The sequence below is a fragment of the Triturus cristatus genome, chromosome 4_1 (assembly GCF_964204655.1).
Source record: "Triturus cristatus chromosome 4_1, aTriCri1.1, whole genome shotgun sequence".
NCBI lineage: Eukaryota > Metazoa > Chordata > Amphibia > Caudata > Salamandridae > Triturus > Triturus cristatus.
In genome coordinates, this window is record NC_140585.1 from 1,043,021,096 (window position 1) to 1,043,039,668 (window position 18,573).

General features: G+C 47.1%; 1 protein-coding gene across 3 annotated transcripts in view; it reads left to right on the forward strand.

Annotated features, from left to right (window-relative positions):
- The window catches only part of FAM185A (family with sequence similarity 185 member A), a 244,251-nt gene extending 226,003 nt beyond the window's left edge, over window positions 1-18,248 (forward strand). For all 3 annotated transcript variants that reach the window (XM_085654017.1, XM_085654019.1, XM_085654018.1), the window contains one exon: window positions 17,822-18,248. In XM_085654017.1, the coding sequence (XP_085510143.1) occupies window positions 17,822-17,952 (131 nt within the window). In that variant the 3' untranslated portion in view covers window positions 17,953-18,248. The remainder of the gene's footprint in view (window positions 1-17,821) is intronic.
- The last annotated feature ends 325 nt before the right edge of the window (window positions 18,249-18,573 follow it).

The following is an 18,573-nucleotide window of genomic DNA, read 5'->3' on the forward strand; positions in this document are numbered from 1 at the left end:
TCTTAAAGGTGTATGCAGGTCTGCATGATTTGTCACCTTTAGAGATTATTTTTTATTGCTCCGGGGTCCACGCACATGGGCGGGACTATTCACTAGATTATGACTATAACAGAGATACCCCTACTACAGAACTGGAGTTACAGAAAAGAAACTACTCCATCTGTCAAGCGCACTTCGCAATATAATAATTAATTTGTCATCTGAAGCGATTTACCGACTACTAATTTGAGGCCTTGGATTACTTTGGAATACCAGTTCAGTTGCTTCACGGATCCACAGATCCCAAGGGCAATGAAGATGTCTAAGCCTCCCCTTGCTTTTCCTGTTCTTGACCCCTCTGCGGGGAGGAAGAATGTTTTTTAACCCTCAAGGAAAAAATTATTTTCGATTCTCGCTGGTCTCCTGAATACAAATAATGTTAAAAACTCAAGTAAATTGGTGCCACTTACCATCAGCAAATTTTGCGGCTATTCCAGGAAATAAAATTTACATTTTACCCGATGCACAGATTATAATATAGATATTGAACTGTGGAGCCCAACAATCGACTGATAGGCCCAGTTCTGCTTGAGCGATTAAAGTAGTGTCCTGCGTTACAACAGGCAAGATCTCCCTATTCACCAGTCTCAGTGATTCAACAGGGATAACACTAACTATGCTTTTACTATCGCTCTCTCGCTGTCAGTCTGGATCGTTAAAGTTGCATCAAGGGAGCACAGGGGTTACGGGTTGTTTGTAATCTCCCTGCGGCAAAAAGGCCCCTCTCCTTTGTTAAAAGGTGACTACTACTTGTGTTACAGGTGGGCCTATAAAAAAAAAAACAGTGGTAATGACTTGATACTAGAATCATAGATCAGGGCTGGGGAGTCTGTTGCAAGATGTTTCGTGCCAGTTCTGGGAATCTAAATGTGACTATCACACTATCACCCTCAAATGTTTTCCTAGACTGTCCTATCCATGATACCCTCCTAGCCATCAGAATGCTCCTATGGTCTGCCACATTAAATCTAGTATACCTGCCAAACCAGTGAATCACTTTATTAATCAGCTGGTCAGTAGGTTCCTCCCTTTGAGAACCAAGACCTGGGACCCCTACCAAGACCACAGTGTATGGACAGCAGGCTGGAGGAAGGTCAATTACTGGTAAGCCGGGCTATTAGTAGCAAATAGACGATCTGTTGCTAGTTCTCGTTGCTGTGTCCATGTACTCTGATAGGTCATATCTGAACAGCATAGACGGGAGTTAAAGGATCGGGGACGAGCATTCAAAAGATCAGATTCACGGTTTGTAACCCCTGTTTCCCCAGAATTAGTAATGAGGGGCTTGCTTCTGCTTGGGATATCTGGTGGGGGCATTCCAGTTTGTACTGTCTGTGACTAAGTTAGCTGTCAAGGGTGCTTAGTTAATAGAAGCCAACACACTTTCGACTATGCCAAGTGTATCTCTAGAATCTAACATTACTTTGGTGAATTTGTTACAAAATTGAGTCAATAAATCAGTCAGTAATTCAGTGATTTTTGTTTTGCTTTAAAGGAACCCAGATCTCTTCTACGCCCATCAAGTTGATACTTGTGGTTCCCTTCCCTCTATTTAAAGTTTCATTCTTCTTGTTAACTCTCCATGACCTCTTAGGTGCTGGAGAATCCCCCAGGTTCTCTTCTTGACCAGAAGCTGTGAACACCCTGTTGTTGAAGTCGGGAGGGGAATTACTAGGGATAGAGGCATCTGAAACCACCAGTGCAGTCCCTGATGCTCCTTCTGGTGATTTTAGGTTGACCATATCTGAAATCTCACCAGTCGGAGGGAGAGAGTGGCCAACCAGATCCAAGGAGAGCATCCTCTCTGCCGTATCTATTTCTTTTGAGATGCCCCCCACTGCTTTCGCTAGAACAGTCGCATGCTTCGAACCAGAAGGGTTACTCACGGGTGCTGCCTTCCTCTTCCTCATTGTGTCCAAGTTCAAAAGGTCCTACAAATACCAAAAGGGAGGGTGAGAACCAAACCACACGCGATAAACAGGTACTCGCTTCAGCCGCTTCCTGCAGCTCATTTGTCGTCCAAAAGTAATAACCAGTTACTTAAGCATATGTAAAATTGCATAAGTCCTGCAACGCAGACCAATAGAGTAGGCCCAGCCTCGTTCTACCGCGAACGGACACACCCTTGACCTGGGCTCGGCTGGGACGCATCCGCAAAGCGGGAGCCCAAAGCAGCTGATAAAGCACCTCCAGGCGCAGGAGTGACAGTGTTACGGTGCAGCGACAGCCGCGAGCGTTCCTGGGGCTTGGAGTCTCCTGCACCAACCACTGACGATTCCGGGCTGTGCACATTCTAAGTTTACCATTTGTTTTAAGACGTTCTTCCTTAACCAGTATGTACTTGCCCGGTCTAGATACACTACTGTCAATGTGTGGTATTTACTCAGAATATATCTTGCCAGGTTTTATCTGGATACATTTGTACGGTCAAAAAAAGTGTGCGGTTTACTCGCAATTTGTAATCCCATTTGGGTGCGAACTCCTGATAAGGCCCTAATCAGGAGTCTTTGGCCCTTGAAAGCCAAAGTGCTCTGTTGTCTTTATTCAGCTCATAGTTGAATTCATGTACGCACCATGCTAAACATGTAAATATTATATTTTCCATGAAACGTGTTCTTATACTTCATTGAGTTCTGTCAAGTCGGTTCTGTATGTACAATATGCTTTTCAGAAACCTTTACACCTTTATGGTATGTATACAGCTTGTCAAGGTATCTGTTACCTATACAAACCATTCTGATTTGTTTCTCCTTCACACAACGTTTTTCTCTGAAATAGTATAGGTAAGTAAGTATGTGTGAGAAGTTGGCCTGGTATATGCTGGTCACTAGTTAAAGTGGCCACCTTGCACCAGGACAATTCGACTCTTATGGTAGATAGGTTTAAGACAACCTTTTAAAGAAAGCTATCCTAGTGGTAGCTGTGGAGAGCAGCCTTCAGGCTAAGTCTTTAGAGGAATGTAAAGCAGTTTGTTTTACTTTATAATCTCTTGAATTACTAAATGAAAGGACACCACACAGGTATATATATAAAATATATATGTATTTATTTCTAGCACACTCTACTAATCTCTTTATGAGATTAGAAGTGAAGGACATATGCACAAATCAACATTTCACAACAAGTTAAGCACAAATATGGCTGGGGCCCTAGTGGCGTACCAGACCATATACTAAAAAAGAGACTTAGGAATATTGACTTGCGAGGGGACAAGGCCTAGGGCCTGTAGAAGCGCTGGGGCCTCACTAATCCACCTAAGGCAGGTAAGTAAAGGACCCACGGGAGACGCATGCAGTGTGAGAAAACAGCCGCGAATCCCAATAGACTTCAATGGAGCAAGTCGCGGTTGGAATTTTAAAGTTTTAGGGTACTTCGGGAGAGTCTACAAGCAAGTCACTTACAGGGTAAGTAGTTCTAGAGCCAACACCCACAGGCGCACCGTAGTGCTGGAGTTACCTCACCTAGGGAAGCCGGGTGCATAGGTGTCTTTTGGTGTCGGGTCGAGGTGTCGTTTTCAATGGGAGCCAAAGAAGACTTGCTGCTTGTGAAGACAGGAGAAGTGTCCGGTGGAATCCAAGGCTGGATTCAGAAGAAAGAAGACCTGAAAGCAGAGCAGACAGTGTTCAAAGTCACTTGGCAGTGACCCGGGGCAAGGAAGCTGGATGCCCACATTCGTCGGGTGATTTCAGGTGATCACGGGTGTCTTGACTCTTCAGCCACGAGGTACAGGAGGCGTCGACGACTACCAGGAGCTGGATTTGGCGTGTCCCACGAAGTCTACAGCTTACTGAGGTGTCAGCGACCAGATTGGAGCCAACATGCCTTGGCAACAGCAAGTCTCGTGGAAAGTGTAAAAAGTCAGCGGTGTAGACCAGCAAGGTCTGAGGGACTCACCCAGCGAGGGTAAGTCAGGGCATGCCTGGAGCAACCAGGGGAGCCCTTTGGTTCTGTAGAAAAGTCTTCTGGGGACACACAAGCCAGGGATCGCGAAGACTCCTCGGGAGGATTCACTCACCAGGAGCCCACGGTCACTCGGGACGAGGTAGGCCTCTGATCTTCGGAGGAAATCTTGCTGGAGGCTTGGACCACTCGTGGTCCAATGCACAAGTTCGTAGAACGTCGTGAAGGGGTTGCACTCGACAATAGTACATGGTACCTGGGTATTGCTGTGCCTCATGACTCGTGGGGTCCACTTGGCTCAGCGTCGCTGGGGATTCACGATGGCCGTAGAGAAGTCAGGAAATCCACTTCCGGGGCTGCAGGGACTTCGGACTCCGGCGGGAAAGTTTGTGATCGTTGATGCAAAGTTTTGGTGCCTGCCAAGCAGGGGAGTCACTCCTGGACTCCAAGGGAGATTCTTCAGTCTTCCAAAGGTAGTGGAACGTCGAAGGTCCAGGATTCTTCTTCAGAGCGTCATCCAGGAATATCTAGTTTGCAATGGCAAGGGTTCCCTAACTTATACTACAAGGAAGGGAGGGACTAGCTCTATGACCACTCCTATGGGAGGGTCAGGGGAGTGGGTGGCTACACCCACTTCCCTTTGTCCAGTTTCGCGCCAGAGCAGGGGCAGGTAGCCCCTGAACCGGTTTGAGCTGGCATATGCACAGAGGAGCCTACTGCTCCCCCAGTGCAGGACTTCAAAGCACTCTAGGAGTGCACCCTCCCAGCCCCAATACACTAAATCCGGTCTGGAAGGTGGTTACACCTCCCTGTGACAGGATGCCTATTGTTGGGCCTCCTCCACTGCGAGTTTCAGTCAGCAGCAGGAGGGCAGCCCAGTGTCTGTGCTGGTGGCATCCATTTTGTGATGCCAGGCCTCTTTCAGGATTCTACAGTGTTTCCACAGTTGGTACATGTTTTTTCCCCTCTAGATGGGTGGAATCATACTCCCACACCAGTTACTGGTGTGGGGATATGATTCCAAAGCGTTTGACAACAAACATGACATGTTTTGATGCAGCCATTCCAAAGTTAGCATTTTCTGCTAGGTTATAATGCACTTAAGAGTATATGGTTTAACCGCATCCACAAACAGCCACAGATAATGGACTCTGAGAGCTGCAGAGGGGCCCTGCCCTGCTCAGGCAGAGGCACCCCCTCACATGTAAACCAAGCACCCTGCCCTCAGGATTGATAGGGCCTGCCTTAGGTGTGTCTGATAGGTTTATATGTGTGTGCAGGTAGAGATATAGTATACCTATATCTCAGTGAGGTGGGCTAACACTACCTCACCCAGGCTGCAGTAGCAGGTCTGTGGTGTCCGATTTAATCTGCTTCCAAGGGGTGGCATAATACATGCTTCAGCCCCGGGTAGGCCTGTGAAGTACCTATGTCCTTGGTACCTAAGGTACCATATACTAGGGTCTCATAAGGTACCACAGTTTCCAATCACTAGTGTATCTAATATGCACTTCAAGTTGTTTAGAGAGAACAGAGAGGCTGGGGCCCTGATTAGCAGGGTCCCAGCCAGACTATAGCCAGAAACCAGTGTAAACAACAGAAAAAAGAGGGGGCAACATAAGTGCAGATCCTACTCTCCTACAGTATGCCTTTTAGCCTACACAAAATATTCTAAAGCTGTATTCTTCCTAAATACTATATGTAAAATGTGGTGATGTTGCTAGGAAGTGAGCAGGCACAAATCAGTACACTTCTTTCTTTCTAGAGGGGGGGGGGGGGAGGACTAGGCATGATGGGCAGAGTAGAAGACTATATTCCTCTGGAAAGGGGTGTTAGTCACTTTTTGCATTCATTTATGTTATTTGGGTATGTACGGAGTGTTCGCAAGCTAGTAAGGCAGACGACAGGTGAAACATTCTGCTAAATCTTGTAAATTACTCTTATCCATACCAGTGAGAGACCAATATGATAGAGATGGGAGGAGACCAGATACCTGGAAAGAGAGAAATGGGAACATGTCAGTTTAAGAGAACAGTAGGAACATGACTTGCCGATTGCACTGCTACAGTGACATTCGTCCCCAGGGTACTTTGCTCAGGACCGTACAAAGGTATTGTTTGAGGGTGGCATTCGCTTTTTTTTATTCCACCTTTTGAAATCATTTAACTTGTGCTGTAGCTAGAAAAAGAGGCAAACAGAAGGGCATCTTCCTGGTGTCTAGGATGTAAGGCATCATTCTGGAGGAAGGTATTGAGTGTTCTGATGACCTTGAACCAAAAGACAGGCTCAACATTCTTCTAATCAATCTAACCTCCACTGACATATGGCAATTGAAGACTACCAGAGGAAGATAAGGGCATAGGACCTGGAGGAGGCAAGATAACTCAAAAAGAGGGAGGAACATCTAATCTCCTTCTTTCTAAAGCTCAAAGCTGAGGCTACCTGGCATTTGGTGTAGGCTCACCTCCACTAGTTCATCGATTGTACCTGTTCTGGTGTTTAAGTAGGGACCTATGAGTTGTTTTTTTAAATTATATTTTTATTGAGCATATTCAGTGTACCATAAAATCATCTATAAGCACATGCAAATTGGTTAACCAACTTAACTCGTAGCAGATGAATACATATCAATCAGGTACCGTGCAATAACAATCTGCGTAGCATAACAGGGTATCATGCTTATCAACATAGTGATTATACATTTAGCATTCCGCATTACCTGTGGACTCAATTTGCGCAACGGATCGCAAGTATTGTAACAGTGGTTCCCATATATTGTTAGGTCTAGAGGAGGTGGGGAGTTCCTCCGTATAGAGCACCAGATTAGCCGCCAGATCTCGAAGCCATTGTGCAATCGTTGGCCCAGCCGCGCTCTCCCAAGTCATTGCCACACGTCTCTTCACTATGAGTAAAGCCACTCTCACCAGTTTTCCTGCAGCCCCCTTCACAGAGGGCACCAACCCCAGCAAGCATACATGTGGTGAGCGCTGCAATTCCAGACCAATCATTTTGGACAGTTCGCAAATCACAACATCCCAGAACAACGCCACCCTGCAGCTTTCCCATGACAAATGCCAAAAGTCAGCACCCGTAGCTCCACATCTCTTACACACATCAGTGTCTCGAAACCCATATTTGAATAGCCTATAAGGAGTATATTGTATGTACTTAGAATGGAATATATGAAGGTTACTATTAGAAGTGAGGGCCCCAGTGAGTTGACAGCAGTCTAGTAGTGTCAGTGGTGGGGTTAAACAAGCATTCCATTTCTCTAAACTTTTGTTTTGTGGCAGCGGTTTCTCTGCTCTAGCGGATCGGAATAGTTTGGTGAGAAGTTTGTGGCGTGTTGGGCTGACCAGCAGTGTGTGAAGAGTTTGCAATGCTGGGGGTTCCGCCGGGAGGGTGTGGTAGTGGGCCCATAGCGCTCTCTTTAATCTGTGAAATAGGAATATGAACAATGGCGTTTTGTTTTGTATGTAACTGAGATCAATGTCTGATAAAAAGGCTCCGTCAGGTTCACATCTTGCATTTTAACTATCCCTACCAGATGCAAAGCATGCATAGAACCCGTCTCATGCGTCACAGACAAGTCCGAATGAAACGCGAGAGGTAGAAGAGGGGAATACAATGGTATTTTCCCTGCCAATGCGACCTAATGCCTGCCAAGCCCCTGTGGTGGCATCAACAGTGTTTATTTCGGAGCTGGGGGTCTGTCTCCTAGAGTGCGTCAACATGGAGCTCAGTGGATCAGGGTGGGCATCTCTATCCTCCACAGCTACATGCGGGATGAGGTCATGTGCACCAAACCAATAGTGCGCATATTGTGCGTGGGCACATACATAATACAGATAAAAGTTGGGCACGCTGAAGCCCCCGTGCTTGTAATCCAGAGTAAGTGTTTCCCAGTTCACTCAGGCCTGTTTACCACCCCCCCTGACAAGTTAAAAAGCAGAGAGCGCACAGTCTGAAAAAAAAATTTCGTTAGTGGGATCGGTATATTGCTAAAAAGATATCAAAATTGGGGCAGCACAACCTTCTTAATTAAAGCGATACGGTCAGCCAGCGATAGTGAAAATCCCACCCATCTATCCACCTGCCGCTCCAGCCTCGCCCACGTGGGACCGTAGTACTCGCGAATAACCGTGTCATGGTCTCTATGTACCCATATCCCCAAGTATTTCACGGGGTCCACAGACCACTCAAGTGGGAATTCAAGTTTGTGAGGTGCATTCCGTCAGCGGTACTATCACCGATTTAGCCCAGTTAATATGCAGGCCTGAGAACAAGCCGAATCGAATATACTGATGCAGTACTGGTGCCAGGAAAGTGTGTTGTTCTCGTATAAAAAGCAGCTTGTCATCTGCGTATAATGAGATGCTGACAGGGCGGTGAGCAAAGCAGAGGGCCGCGGCTCGATGTCGCTGCCTAATGATGCAGGCAAGAGCCTCAAGTGTTAATGCAAAAAGAAGAGGCGATAGTGGGCATCCCTGACGTTCCTCTAGTGATGCAGATAGGGTCCGATGTGCTGCCCTCCACCCGGACACGCGCGCAGGCTCGGTATACAGCAGGCGTATCCAGTGAACGAACATAGGGGGGAAGCCCATACGTCGCAGAATGTAAAAAAGATAGCTCCATTCTATAGGGTCAAATGCCTTGGCAGTGCCTAGCATGACAGCCGCCGCTTGCAACCCAGGATCGAGAATGTGAAACGTAGCAAAGAGAGTACGCAAGTTATGCGAGGTAGAGCGAGTGGGAATAAAGCCAGACTGGTCCGGGAGGATCAAGCCCTGCATGAGCGGTTGTAATCTGGTGGCCAATATTTTGGCCAGTATCTTAGCGTCCGTGTTTATGAGCAATAGTGACCCGTAGGAGTCGCAGTGTTAGGGCGGTTTATCCTTCTTAAGTAATGCCATAATCAGAGCTTCCGTAAGGGTGGGCGGTTATTTGCCAGAGTCATAGGCCTCGAAGTACATTTCCAGGAGGTGGAGAGAAAGCTCCTCAGCATATTCTTTATAAAATTCGCTGGGGAAGCCATCAGGGCCAGGGGCTTTTTTGTTTGGGAGGACCTTAATGGCAACGTGCACATCCTCTTTTGTAATTGGTTGACTGAGAAATTCCCTCTGGCCATCCGACAACCAAGCGATGGCAATGTCAGCATGGTATGCATCTAAATCATTAATTTCAGCCGCACCCTGAGGTGTGTATAGGTCTGCGTAGGTAGCTCGGAACTGTGCTAAGATCTCCAGGGTAGTGTAGTGGTCATGGCCAGCTGCCTCAGTGATCTTAGAAATAGTGTGTTGGTTAATACGATCCCTGATCATGTGAGCATGGCGTCGCCCACCCTCCCCATACGCGCGGGCAACATGGCATCTAGAGATATATTTGACCCTTCTCTCAGCCAGCTCAGTGTATGCCAATGTGACCTGTTTGAGCGATGCCAGTGTCTGAGCGCTATATGAGATTTCATAGTCACGTTCAAGGGCATGTAATGTGGTTTCAAGTTTGGTAAGCTGTCCATGCAAATCCTTTAAAATGCCAGCGGACGAGCTAATGCAAGTGCACCGAATGGTACCCTTAAAGGCTTCCCAGAGGGTCAGCGCGTTGGCCACCGAGCCCTTGTTCTGGGGAAAGTATTGCGTGATGGCGTCTCGAATGGTTGTGACATACAGAGGGTCGAGTAGTGACTCTGAACGGAGGCACAAGGTGAACGCATGTCGCGCAGCGTCTGGGAAGTGTAGTGTTATGCGGACTGGGTTATGCTCAGATAGTGTGCGGGGCAACCCTGCTATTTGGGACACCCTGCCTCCCGCCGTCTCACTCAGGAGCCAGTAATCTAGCCGGGACCAGCTGTTATGCGGCATGGAAATGTGCGTGCCCGCCCGCTTATCCAAGTTCCGCTGACGCCAGACGTCTATCGGACCCAGTTCAGACAGTCCCTCGTTAATGACCTGGGCCGCCATAGGAGACTGACCATATCTGCCTCTCGCCTTGTCCCTGGTAGGTGTGTGTTGAGGTCACCCCCCTCCACCCCACAGTATCACAGCCTCAGGCCAGTCACGTAGTGCGGAGATGATACGCTCAAAAAAACTGGGGTCATCTACATTTGGACCATATGTGTTTACTATGGTAATTAAACTGCCCGCTAACTTCCCATGCACTATGGCGTATCGTCCAGCATCATCGATACAGGTTTTGAGCATGGTGAAAGGAAGATGTTTCTTGACCGGCGTAAGAACACCTCGTGAGTAGGAGGAATAGGAGGAGGCCAAGCGATAGTCAGACCACTGTGCCCGGTCTTGCCTATCGGACTGCAGAGTCAGATGCGTCTCCTGTAATAGAGCGATGTCAACCTCATGGCAATTAAAATATGCTAAGACCGGACATCTTTTTGGGAGAATTGAATATCCGTACATTCCATGTGAGACAGGTAATTACAGTGCGAGCAGAGTGTGGTGCAAAAACATATTATACATTAAGCATGGTACCACGGCAGTGCATAAAGGTACATGTACAGTTATCATAGTGGTAATAGTGAAGTCAGCCACGTAACCAAACCCTTTAGAATCTTCCCACCCCCTGTCACCCCCCACCCACTTTAGCGACCCCAACATGCCAAAGCTGTCCTGAACCTCCCAAATCAAACCCCGAGTGCAACACCAAAGGAGTAAACAACAATGGGGAACACCCATGGGGGAGCGCCGGAGCACAATACCCCTCCCAATGTGGTGGGAGGTGGCCGAGCACAAGTGATAGTGTTACCTAGCCATTAACGTACAGTGTCACAGAATAATAAACATATTACTCACATGTGAGCGGTAGACATCATGGGCAGCAAGGGGTTAACAAAAGCACAGTTCAAACCCCTGGGTAATTTTCTAGTTCCCATTTGCCAAATCTCATGACAGCAGTGAAGCTGGGGCATCCCCATCACAGTTCAAATCACAACAAGGGGGGTGAAGATCAGTCCACAACTCGGGCGATCTGATAGTATCATTGTTCATCTGTTGTCTCCCTAGTGGTCCCGCCGTCACCACTCGTCGCCATGGTGGGGGACCGGCTGTGTCGGGCTAGAGTCTTCGCAAAGTCCATTGCTGATTTTGGAGTGGTGAAAATCCGCAGTTTCCCATTATCGATGCGCAGCCGCTCAGGGTAGAGCATGGCATAGGATATCTGTGCTGACAGGAGGAGTTTCTTAACAGGCTGGTATTCCTTTCGAGCCTCCTGCACAGCTGCTGTGAAATCAGGGTAGAAAGTAAGGGTGTTCCCCTCATGGGGTTATAGTATCTTTCTCACGGGCCATACGGAGGACAGCGTCTCAGTCCCGGTAGCGTAACAAACGGGCAATGATGGGGCGTGGCGGCGCACCCGGGTGGCGGGGGGGGCGAGCAGCCAGAGACCTGTGAGCCCGCTCCACAATTAATACCCGAGACAGGTGTCCAGCACCGAAAATGTCATGGAGAAGTGTCTCCACGTAGGTCTCAAGGCAGCCAGTGTTTGTGGATTCTGGCAGACCAGTGATGCGAACATTATTGCTTCTCTAGCTGGCCTCCAAATCATCATTGCGAGCTTGTATTACAACCAGTACTTTCTCCATGGATGTCGCTCTTGTGGACACCTGTTGCAGGCAATCTTTGGCGTCCGATATGCGTGTTTCTGCCTCCCCCAGGCGCAGTGCGTGTTTATCCAGTTTCTGCGACATGATCAATGCGTAGGTTCAGATTGTCAATCTTCCTGTCAATGGACTGCAGGCGGCTTGGTCTGCAAGGAGTGTTTTGTCAATGTTAGATAAATGGTTGCCAGGTGCATCGATTTCCGAATCCGAGGCAGCTTGCTGCGATGTCTTGGTGGACCTGCGGGGCTCGAAAGTGAGGCGCGGCTGGCCACGCTCCAATTTCCCCATCACGACGTTACAAGACCAAAGTGCAGTTTAGTGGGGGAGGCGTCGGAGCTTGAGATCACTCGCGTCCCTGTGTCCAGATTACCTTAGGCCAGGACCAAAGAACAGGAAGGAGGGCAGAACGTGGAAAATAGTGAGGCACACACAGTAGTAGCCCAGCACGCTGTCAGCGAGCCCACATAGCGCTTCGCAATCCGCTGTGCGATCCACGTAGTTGCCAGCCACCACCGCCAATGACATCGACTATGTGGGGTCAAATCACCAACTCCCGGTTCAATACATCGGGGGTGCATACGCCGAGGATCGGCCCCGCAATAGATCGCAGGGAGAGACGCTTCAGCAGCACAGAGCCTATGTCCAGTATATGCGAGGGCAGCGCGCTGTGCGACCGGGTCCAGGCCACCCCCTCCCCCCCCCCCCCCCCCCCCGTGTTCCGCAGGAACCAGCGCCAACAACAGCAGTAGCAGCCGTCCCTGGCTGCGTGGCAGTGGGTGAACGAGGTGGGGAAGAGTCACCAGCTGCAGGCGAGCACAGGTGCCCCAAGACTCAGCAGCACTGCGCAGGGGATGGCCCCGCCCGAATGGGGGCCCCCAGGCCGTCATCAGGATCAACTGGGTACAACCGGCCGCCGGGCGAAGCACCCCACACCGAGCTGCCGTCTCGGATCTCAGGTAATTTCAGGCTGGGATGCAGTGAGGAGACTCCGCGTTCGGGGAGCAGCTGACAGGCTGTAGAGTCAGGAATGCAGAAGGCCCAATCGGTGCAGGGAAGAGAGGCCCTGCAGGGAGCAGCAGCAGGTTGGGCGTAAGCGTGGAGAGGGCGCACACCGCAGTGCGCTCTCGGTGCCTGGGCACGCAGACAGCGGTATTTCGCGGACGCACCGCCGCAGTCGTGAGCCGGAGCACCAATCGGCGGGAGGTCAATGCCGCCGCAGCGCCACGCAGGCCGGACCCAGAAGTCAGCGCACGCCCCTGTCGGTCCAGAGAACCGTACTAGGGCACCCGCCACAGCCCGCACGGCCCACCAGCCAGGCGGCGGGATCCCCTCCCACTATACCCAGGCCACGGTCGATGCAACACGGCACTCGCCGCAATGTTGCGTCTAGAGCCTGCCATTTTGGTGCTTCAGGCCCGATGGATCACAGGCCCCTCTTTCGGCTTTCCTGGTCACGCAGAAGTTAGCCCAGCACCTCAGAACCTGCTGCAACACACCACCACTCGTCCGCAGCAGGTGGGGCATGGATGGTAGCAGGTAATGAAGGATGGTGTAAGGATTAATAGCTCGGCCAGCGGAGCTACTCTATAGAGTGACCATCTTGCTTTGCTCCCTCTAGCGCCCCCCACCTGTGAGTTATTCATGAAAAACCAAAGTGAAAACCCGGGAGGAGAGACTAGTAGTTTCCCAAGGCTTTGTAGTTCTCCAGCAAGTATATAAGGTGAAATTCAGGGAATCAGAAACTAAGTAGGAAACATGATACAAAAGGTATTAGGAAAGACATGCAACATCTGCAGTGTCCAGCATCAAGGTATTGCCTATTCAAATTACTGGGTGAACAATAATATATGTAGAAGAACTTTTCTGCAACCCCATCAGTTGTCAAGGTCCAGATTGGAGATCTTTTAAAGCACAGTTGTGGCTCCTGAAACCCAAAGCAGTCCCCTTACCTATACTGGCCTGGAACTTTTGGCTGTGTAGTTCACAGTATTTACCATGCTTGAACAGGACTGGGTCAACACTGCCATGTCAACCTCAGGTAACGAGATGCAATTCTTGTGCTGATCGTTTAGGGCATCTTTTTACATGGAGCCCTTCTGTAGCTTGTTTGAAGAACGCAGCTGGCAGGATGCCAGTCATCATTTTGCAGCACTGAGGCGAGAGTAGGGTGGCCCTAGCTCCGTGGCCAGGTGGGAGTTAGTTTACACTAGTGCTAGCCTGAAGCACCGGCATATGAGTCAAAGCCTTCCAGGGTGAGCCAATGGGGCAAGAGAGCAGGGCACAACAATAAATCCTAAGATGATGCATTTGTTTTTATGGACTATGATAAATGTGCATGCAAGAACTCCTCTTGTCTCATATGGAGAAGGTTGGGGGAGATGTCTGGCCATTGTTTTCCTTTTCTAGGTTTTGCCCACAATGCACCCGAAGCTGTTTGGTTGCAAAATACCTATTGTGAATTTATAGTCGGCTTACAGCCTTCACATTGCTTAGCATTGGGTAACGTTATTTTCATCTAATGTGCTTGCTTCTTACTCAGTGTCTTACCTTCTTTTTCTTGTGTGTTGTTTCCGTGGAGCCTGGCCTCTTTTCACTCCTTTTGATTGGCAGACCTTTAGCCTTTCATTGAAGCTCTCCATCCAAGTGCATGTTTTTTTACGTCTCTCTCCTCCATGCTGCTCCCCTCTCTAAAATAGACAACTCCCCCCAAACCCTTGTGCTGTTCGCCTCCCCATCCCTACAAGCATATCTGTAGAAGCACAGTAACATGGATATTTTAGCTGGAATATGACTGAATCCTGTGGAAAGTAAATTAGGACTTGGCCAGCGTTTTTCTTTACATTCTTACACTCAGTTAATCTTTTTTTTTAATTTTGTTTGGTATTTCCTGTGCGAAATGTATTTGAAACAATTAACCAAAACCTTTACGAAGATTGATAGCACTGAATTCGAGGTACAGTTTGAGGTACTATAAGATAGGTTTGCTTTTCCTCCAGGATTTGGAAATGTTTTTTCTTTTACTTTTTTTTAACAATTCTTTACGGACAAACCATACTCATTTTATCTTGGAGGAAATATCCTTAATGTTCGTCTAAGATTGTAATTACCATATGGTTAATGTTAGTGGACCCGTTTCTTTTGAAGAAAAGTCATGCACAAACGGTTCTGTTCGATGAGCTCCATCACTCCCCTATTTCACAAATTCACTTTTCCTTCCCTTACTTCAATAAAATAGTTAATGGAGCTGCAAATTTTACTCTCAAAATCTTTTTAAATCTGTCTGACCATCCAAAGAATGAATTAAATTTACAGTCAAAGTTTGCATTCTGTGATTCTGGGCAAATCACTTTATCTCCCCGTGCCTAACAAAAACAAGCATTGGCATACCCAATAGGTCTTGCCTTTGGGACCTTATAAGTGTTTAGTTATCCAGCACAATATCCTTGGTGCAACAACATCAACTGTTGCATGGCTAAACACTTATAAGGTCCCAAAGGCGAGACCTATTGGCTATGCCAATGCTTGTTCATTTTTTTTTATCTCAGGTCAGCTTATTTCATAACTTGTCAGCATTTTACTCGTCAAGATGCTTTGGAACGTGCCAGAGACTGGCATTACTTCGACCCTGCTGCATGGTGTTGACATTCCTTCTGCTTTTACCGCCGAGCATGTACACCCTACACTCCAGGCACTGTGTACTTGAACCCTACGGGAAGATTGCCGCGATACGATGACTGTATTTTTATCTGAATGTTTGCTTTAGTATTGGCATGTGTAGTAACAAAAAAGCAGTTCCCTATTTGCCTTAAGCTTTGATGCAAGCAATTTAAAAACAGTTTGGACAATTAACTAATAAGCTGAATATTCGAAAATCGTCAATCAATAAAAAGAAAGCCAAACTAACAATGTATTTGCAGATGTGTGTCTGTGTGCACCAGGACTGGCTGCTTTGTCATCTTGTGTTGATAAGAGATAGCGGTCTTATCCGCGGGGCGGGAGGGGCGCCCCGCTTTGAAGTCTCCGGGACTGGAGGATGCACGCGGGGGTCAGGATCAGCACACGAGGTCACTTCTTCTGAAGTCATCCATGGAGTCATCGGTGCTTGGGAGGCTCCTGGACAAACTTCCATCCGAACCCCTCCCTTTGACCCTCTTTGACCTATGAACAGAATGTCTGTTTGATTAGCTAAAAGAGTTTGCATGAGTCACCCATCTTGGCGCCTGATCTTTAAAAAAAAAAAAAAGGAAATGTACCAGTTTGTTTAGAAGTGTGCTTGCGGTACATTTCCGACTTTTTAAAATTCTCACAGAGGATTCTCGGAGTACTCCTGATGCCCCGAGACTTGTAGTTGCCCTGCAGTCACTTTGGAATTCTTTTGAGCATTCCAAGTTCCTCCCTTGGGAAGGCGTTTTATGGCCTTACGCATCCCATGCTGCAAGAGGTGTACATTTATTCACGTGTAATGTTTTCACAATAATGCAACTACACTTTGAAAACTTTATTTTTTTATTTATTTTTTATTCTCGCTGTGGGGAATAAGTTTCTGCTTAGATAAACCATCTACATTACATTTCCTCCAATGTCTGAGATATTCCTTTCGCATTTTCACCTTGGATACAGATTTATTTCTGCCATTGCAAGGGAATAAATATCCATTTGTTTCCGAGGTGAAAAGGGTAAATAGTTTTTGCATATCCACAAATTCACAAGTTTGTGGGTATACGCCTTCTTGCTAAAGCATCCCCCTCTCTGGCACTCCACCGCCTCCCCACCCGTCAGAGCAGGTTTGCTCACATTTCAAGTTAGACTATAGAGGTGTCATATTATGCATGAGTAAATCACATTGAAAGTGTAACATTCATTTTTTGCCTGTACAACATGAGAATGTACACTCGCAAAATGAGTCCTGCCTGCACCCAAGTCCAATTTGGGTATGGAAATGCCTTTGTGAATTAGAGCTTTACAGGAATTTGTATATCAGAGTGTGCACCTACTCGCAATGTGTCCCTGTTGTGCCAGAGTTGACAAAGCACGTATGTAGCGCCTTAAGACTATCCACCTCTTCAGTGAGTGGGTAGTGTCCATTTGTGTATTTACATCCACTCATGCTAGGGGATGAACAGGGGCTGATGTACCGTAGTACTGAAGATGCTGTGTAAAATACTAAGTGAACACCAGAGGAGAGCAATTCTACCAGTTATAAGTTCCAGTTTACACATAAACTATAGGGGCAAAACAGCTTCCTAATTTTTAGTACGTAATTTACGCTTTGAAATTCATCAACCGCATCAGGGAATATGTACTAATTGTGATACAACATTTGTCTTAAAAAAGCCGTGTGTCATCTTAGACAGGGTTTAATAACTGAACACATAACATTCTGTGAATTGTGGCTTGTAAAGACTCCTTGCAAGAAAATGCATGATTGAGGGAGGTTATCGAAAAATATTACAATATAATTCTAAACTAATGATTTGCGAAGAATATGGGTGCCCCTAATTGCAAAGTTTGTGTGGGAACTTGTTTTACCTTTTGTTTGCTTACCTGCAGGGGGCACTATAACTGGAAACCTTGTCACTATTGCAGACACGCTTTGTGTAGCGCTGGTGCACAACCTCTATCAGTTCTAGGCTGAGTTTGCCACTGCTATTGTCCCCAGTCATGTTTTGAAGTTTTTGCAGTAATATGTTTAATCATTATGCGCTCCGTAGAACATGCTACACATTAATACTATTTGCAGACCTCTTCAGTAAAAGGCACTTACTGATGTGTAGTGCCTACACTGTAAACAAGCATTGGCCGCACGGAATGCATAGATGGGGGCTGCAGCGGGAGAGAGGCGGAGGGAGTTGTGTGCGCTGCGCGCGAAAGCACTTAATGAGCCATGACGGCTCGTAACTGTAAAACAATGAGATAAGAAAGACAGAAAAGGCAGGTGGCGGCTGCGCGCTTTCACGCGCACATGCACGCAAGCTTTAGGCCATGGTAGCAATTTGAAATCCCCCTTACTAAAGTCGAGCAAGCAGCGCATGCGCTGCTCTAGGCTCGACCTAATGAATGTGTCCATCTGTAACATAACTGGTGCTCAAGTAAAGCACTCTGATACCTCTCTGGGTCTAGTTCGTGCTATATAAAACTAAAAAAAAAAAAAAAAGAATCTTCATTCAACTGTTTGTCATGGCCGTAATTTGTAATCTATTTGTTGCTGTTGTCTACTGCTATCAACGTGAAGTACCTTTACTAATGCTCTTCTGTCCTCCTTTCCTTCAGCGCACATGAATGAGATGAGCGAAAGAGAACAGTGGATTCAAGCCAGCACTACGAGCGGCAGAATATCTCTTCAACTACAAAACTGGTTTCAGTCTCTCAAACTTGAGACAACTACAAAACAAATAAAATAATTTCTCACTTATATTTTTGAACAATTTTAGCTCAATTTTTACGGTATTAGAAAACCAACAAGGCACATCACTAAGCCACAGTGCAACCTGTTAGTGTATGGACAGTGCAACCTGTTAAAAATGTATGGTTTTATAGCTAATGTCTGGGTTAACTATTTATCTTTGCTAAACATATGTACAGCCAATTAATTTGGTAACTTCATCTTGGTATAATTCTCAAAATCTGACTTACAATGCCTAAGCATCATGCAAAGGAAATGTGATTCCAAATAATAAATATATCTAAAAAAGAGGAATGTTAGTTAAAGTCCCCACCCTGAAAAACGCTTTAAATGTGATGCTTTGACTTGTCTACAGTGTCTCGTTTGGTTATTGCCAATAGACTTCGGTGGTTTCGCTGCTGCCTATTGTTTGAAGCTATACTGACCTTAGGACACTGACTGGATAATGAGGGGTCATTTCAATCCTGCCTTTCAGAAAATCCCCAACCAATCACAAAACACTGTAGAGGGGGACCAGGAGCTAATCTGAAGGGAAGGTCCAGTACCAGTGCTTCCAAAGTGAACATACTAATCACTGACTCTAAATCACTTTTTGAATCCTATTGGAGGTTGGTGTGAA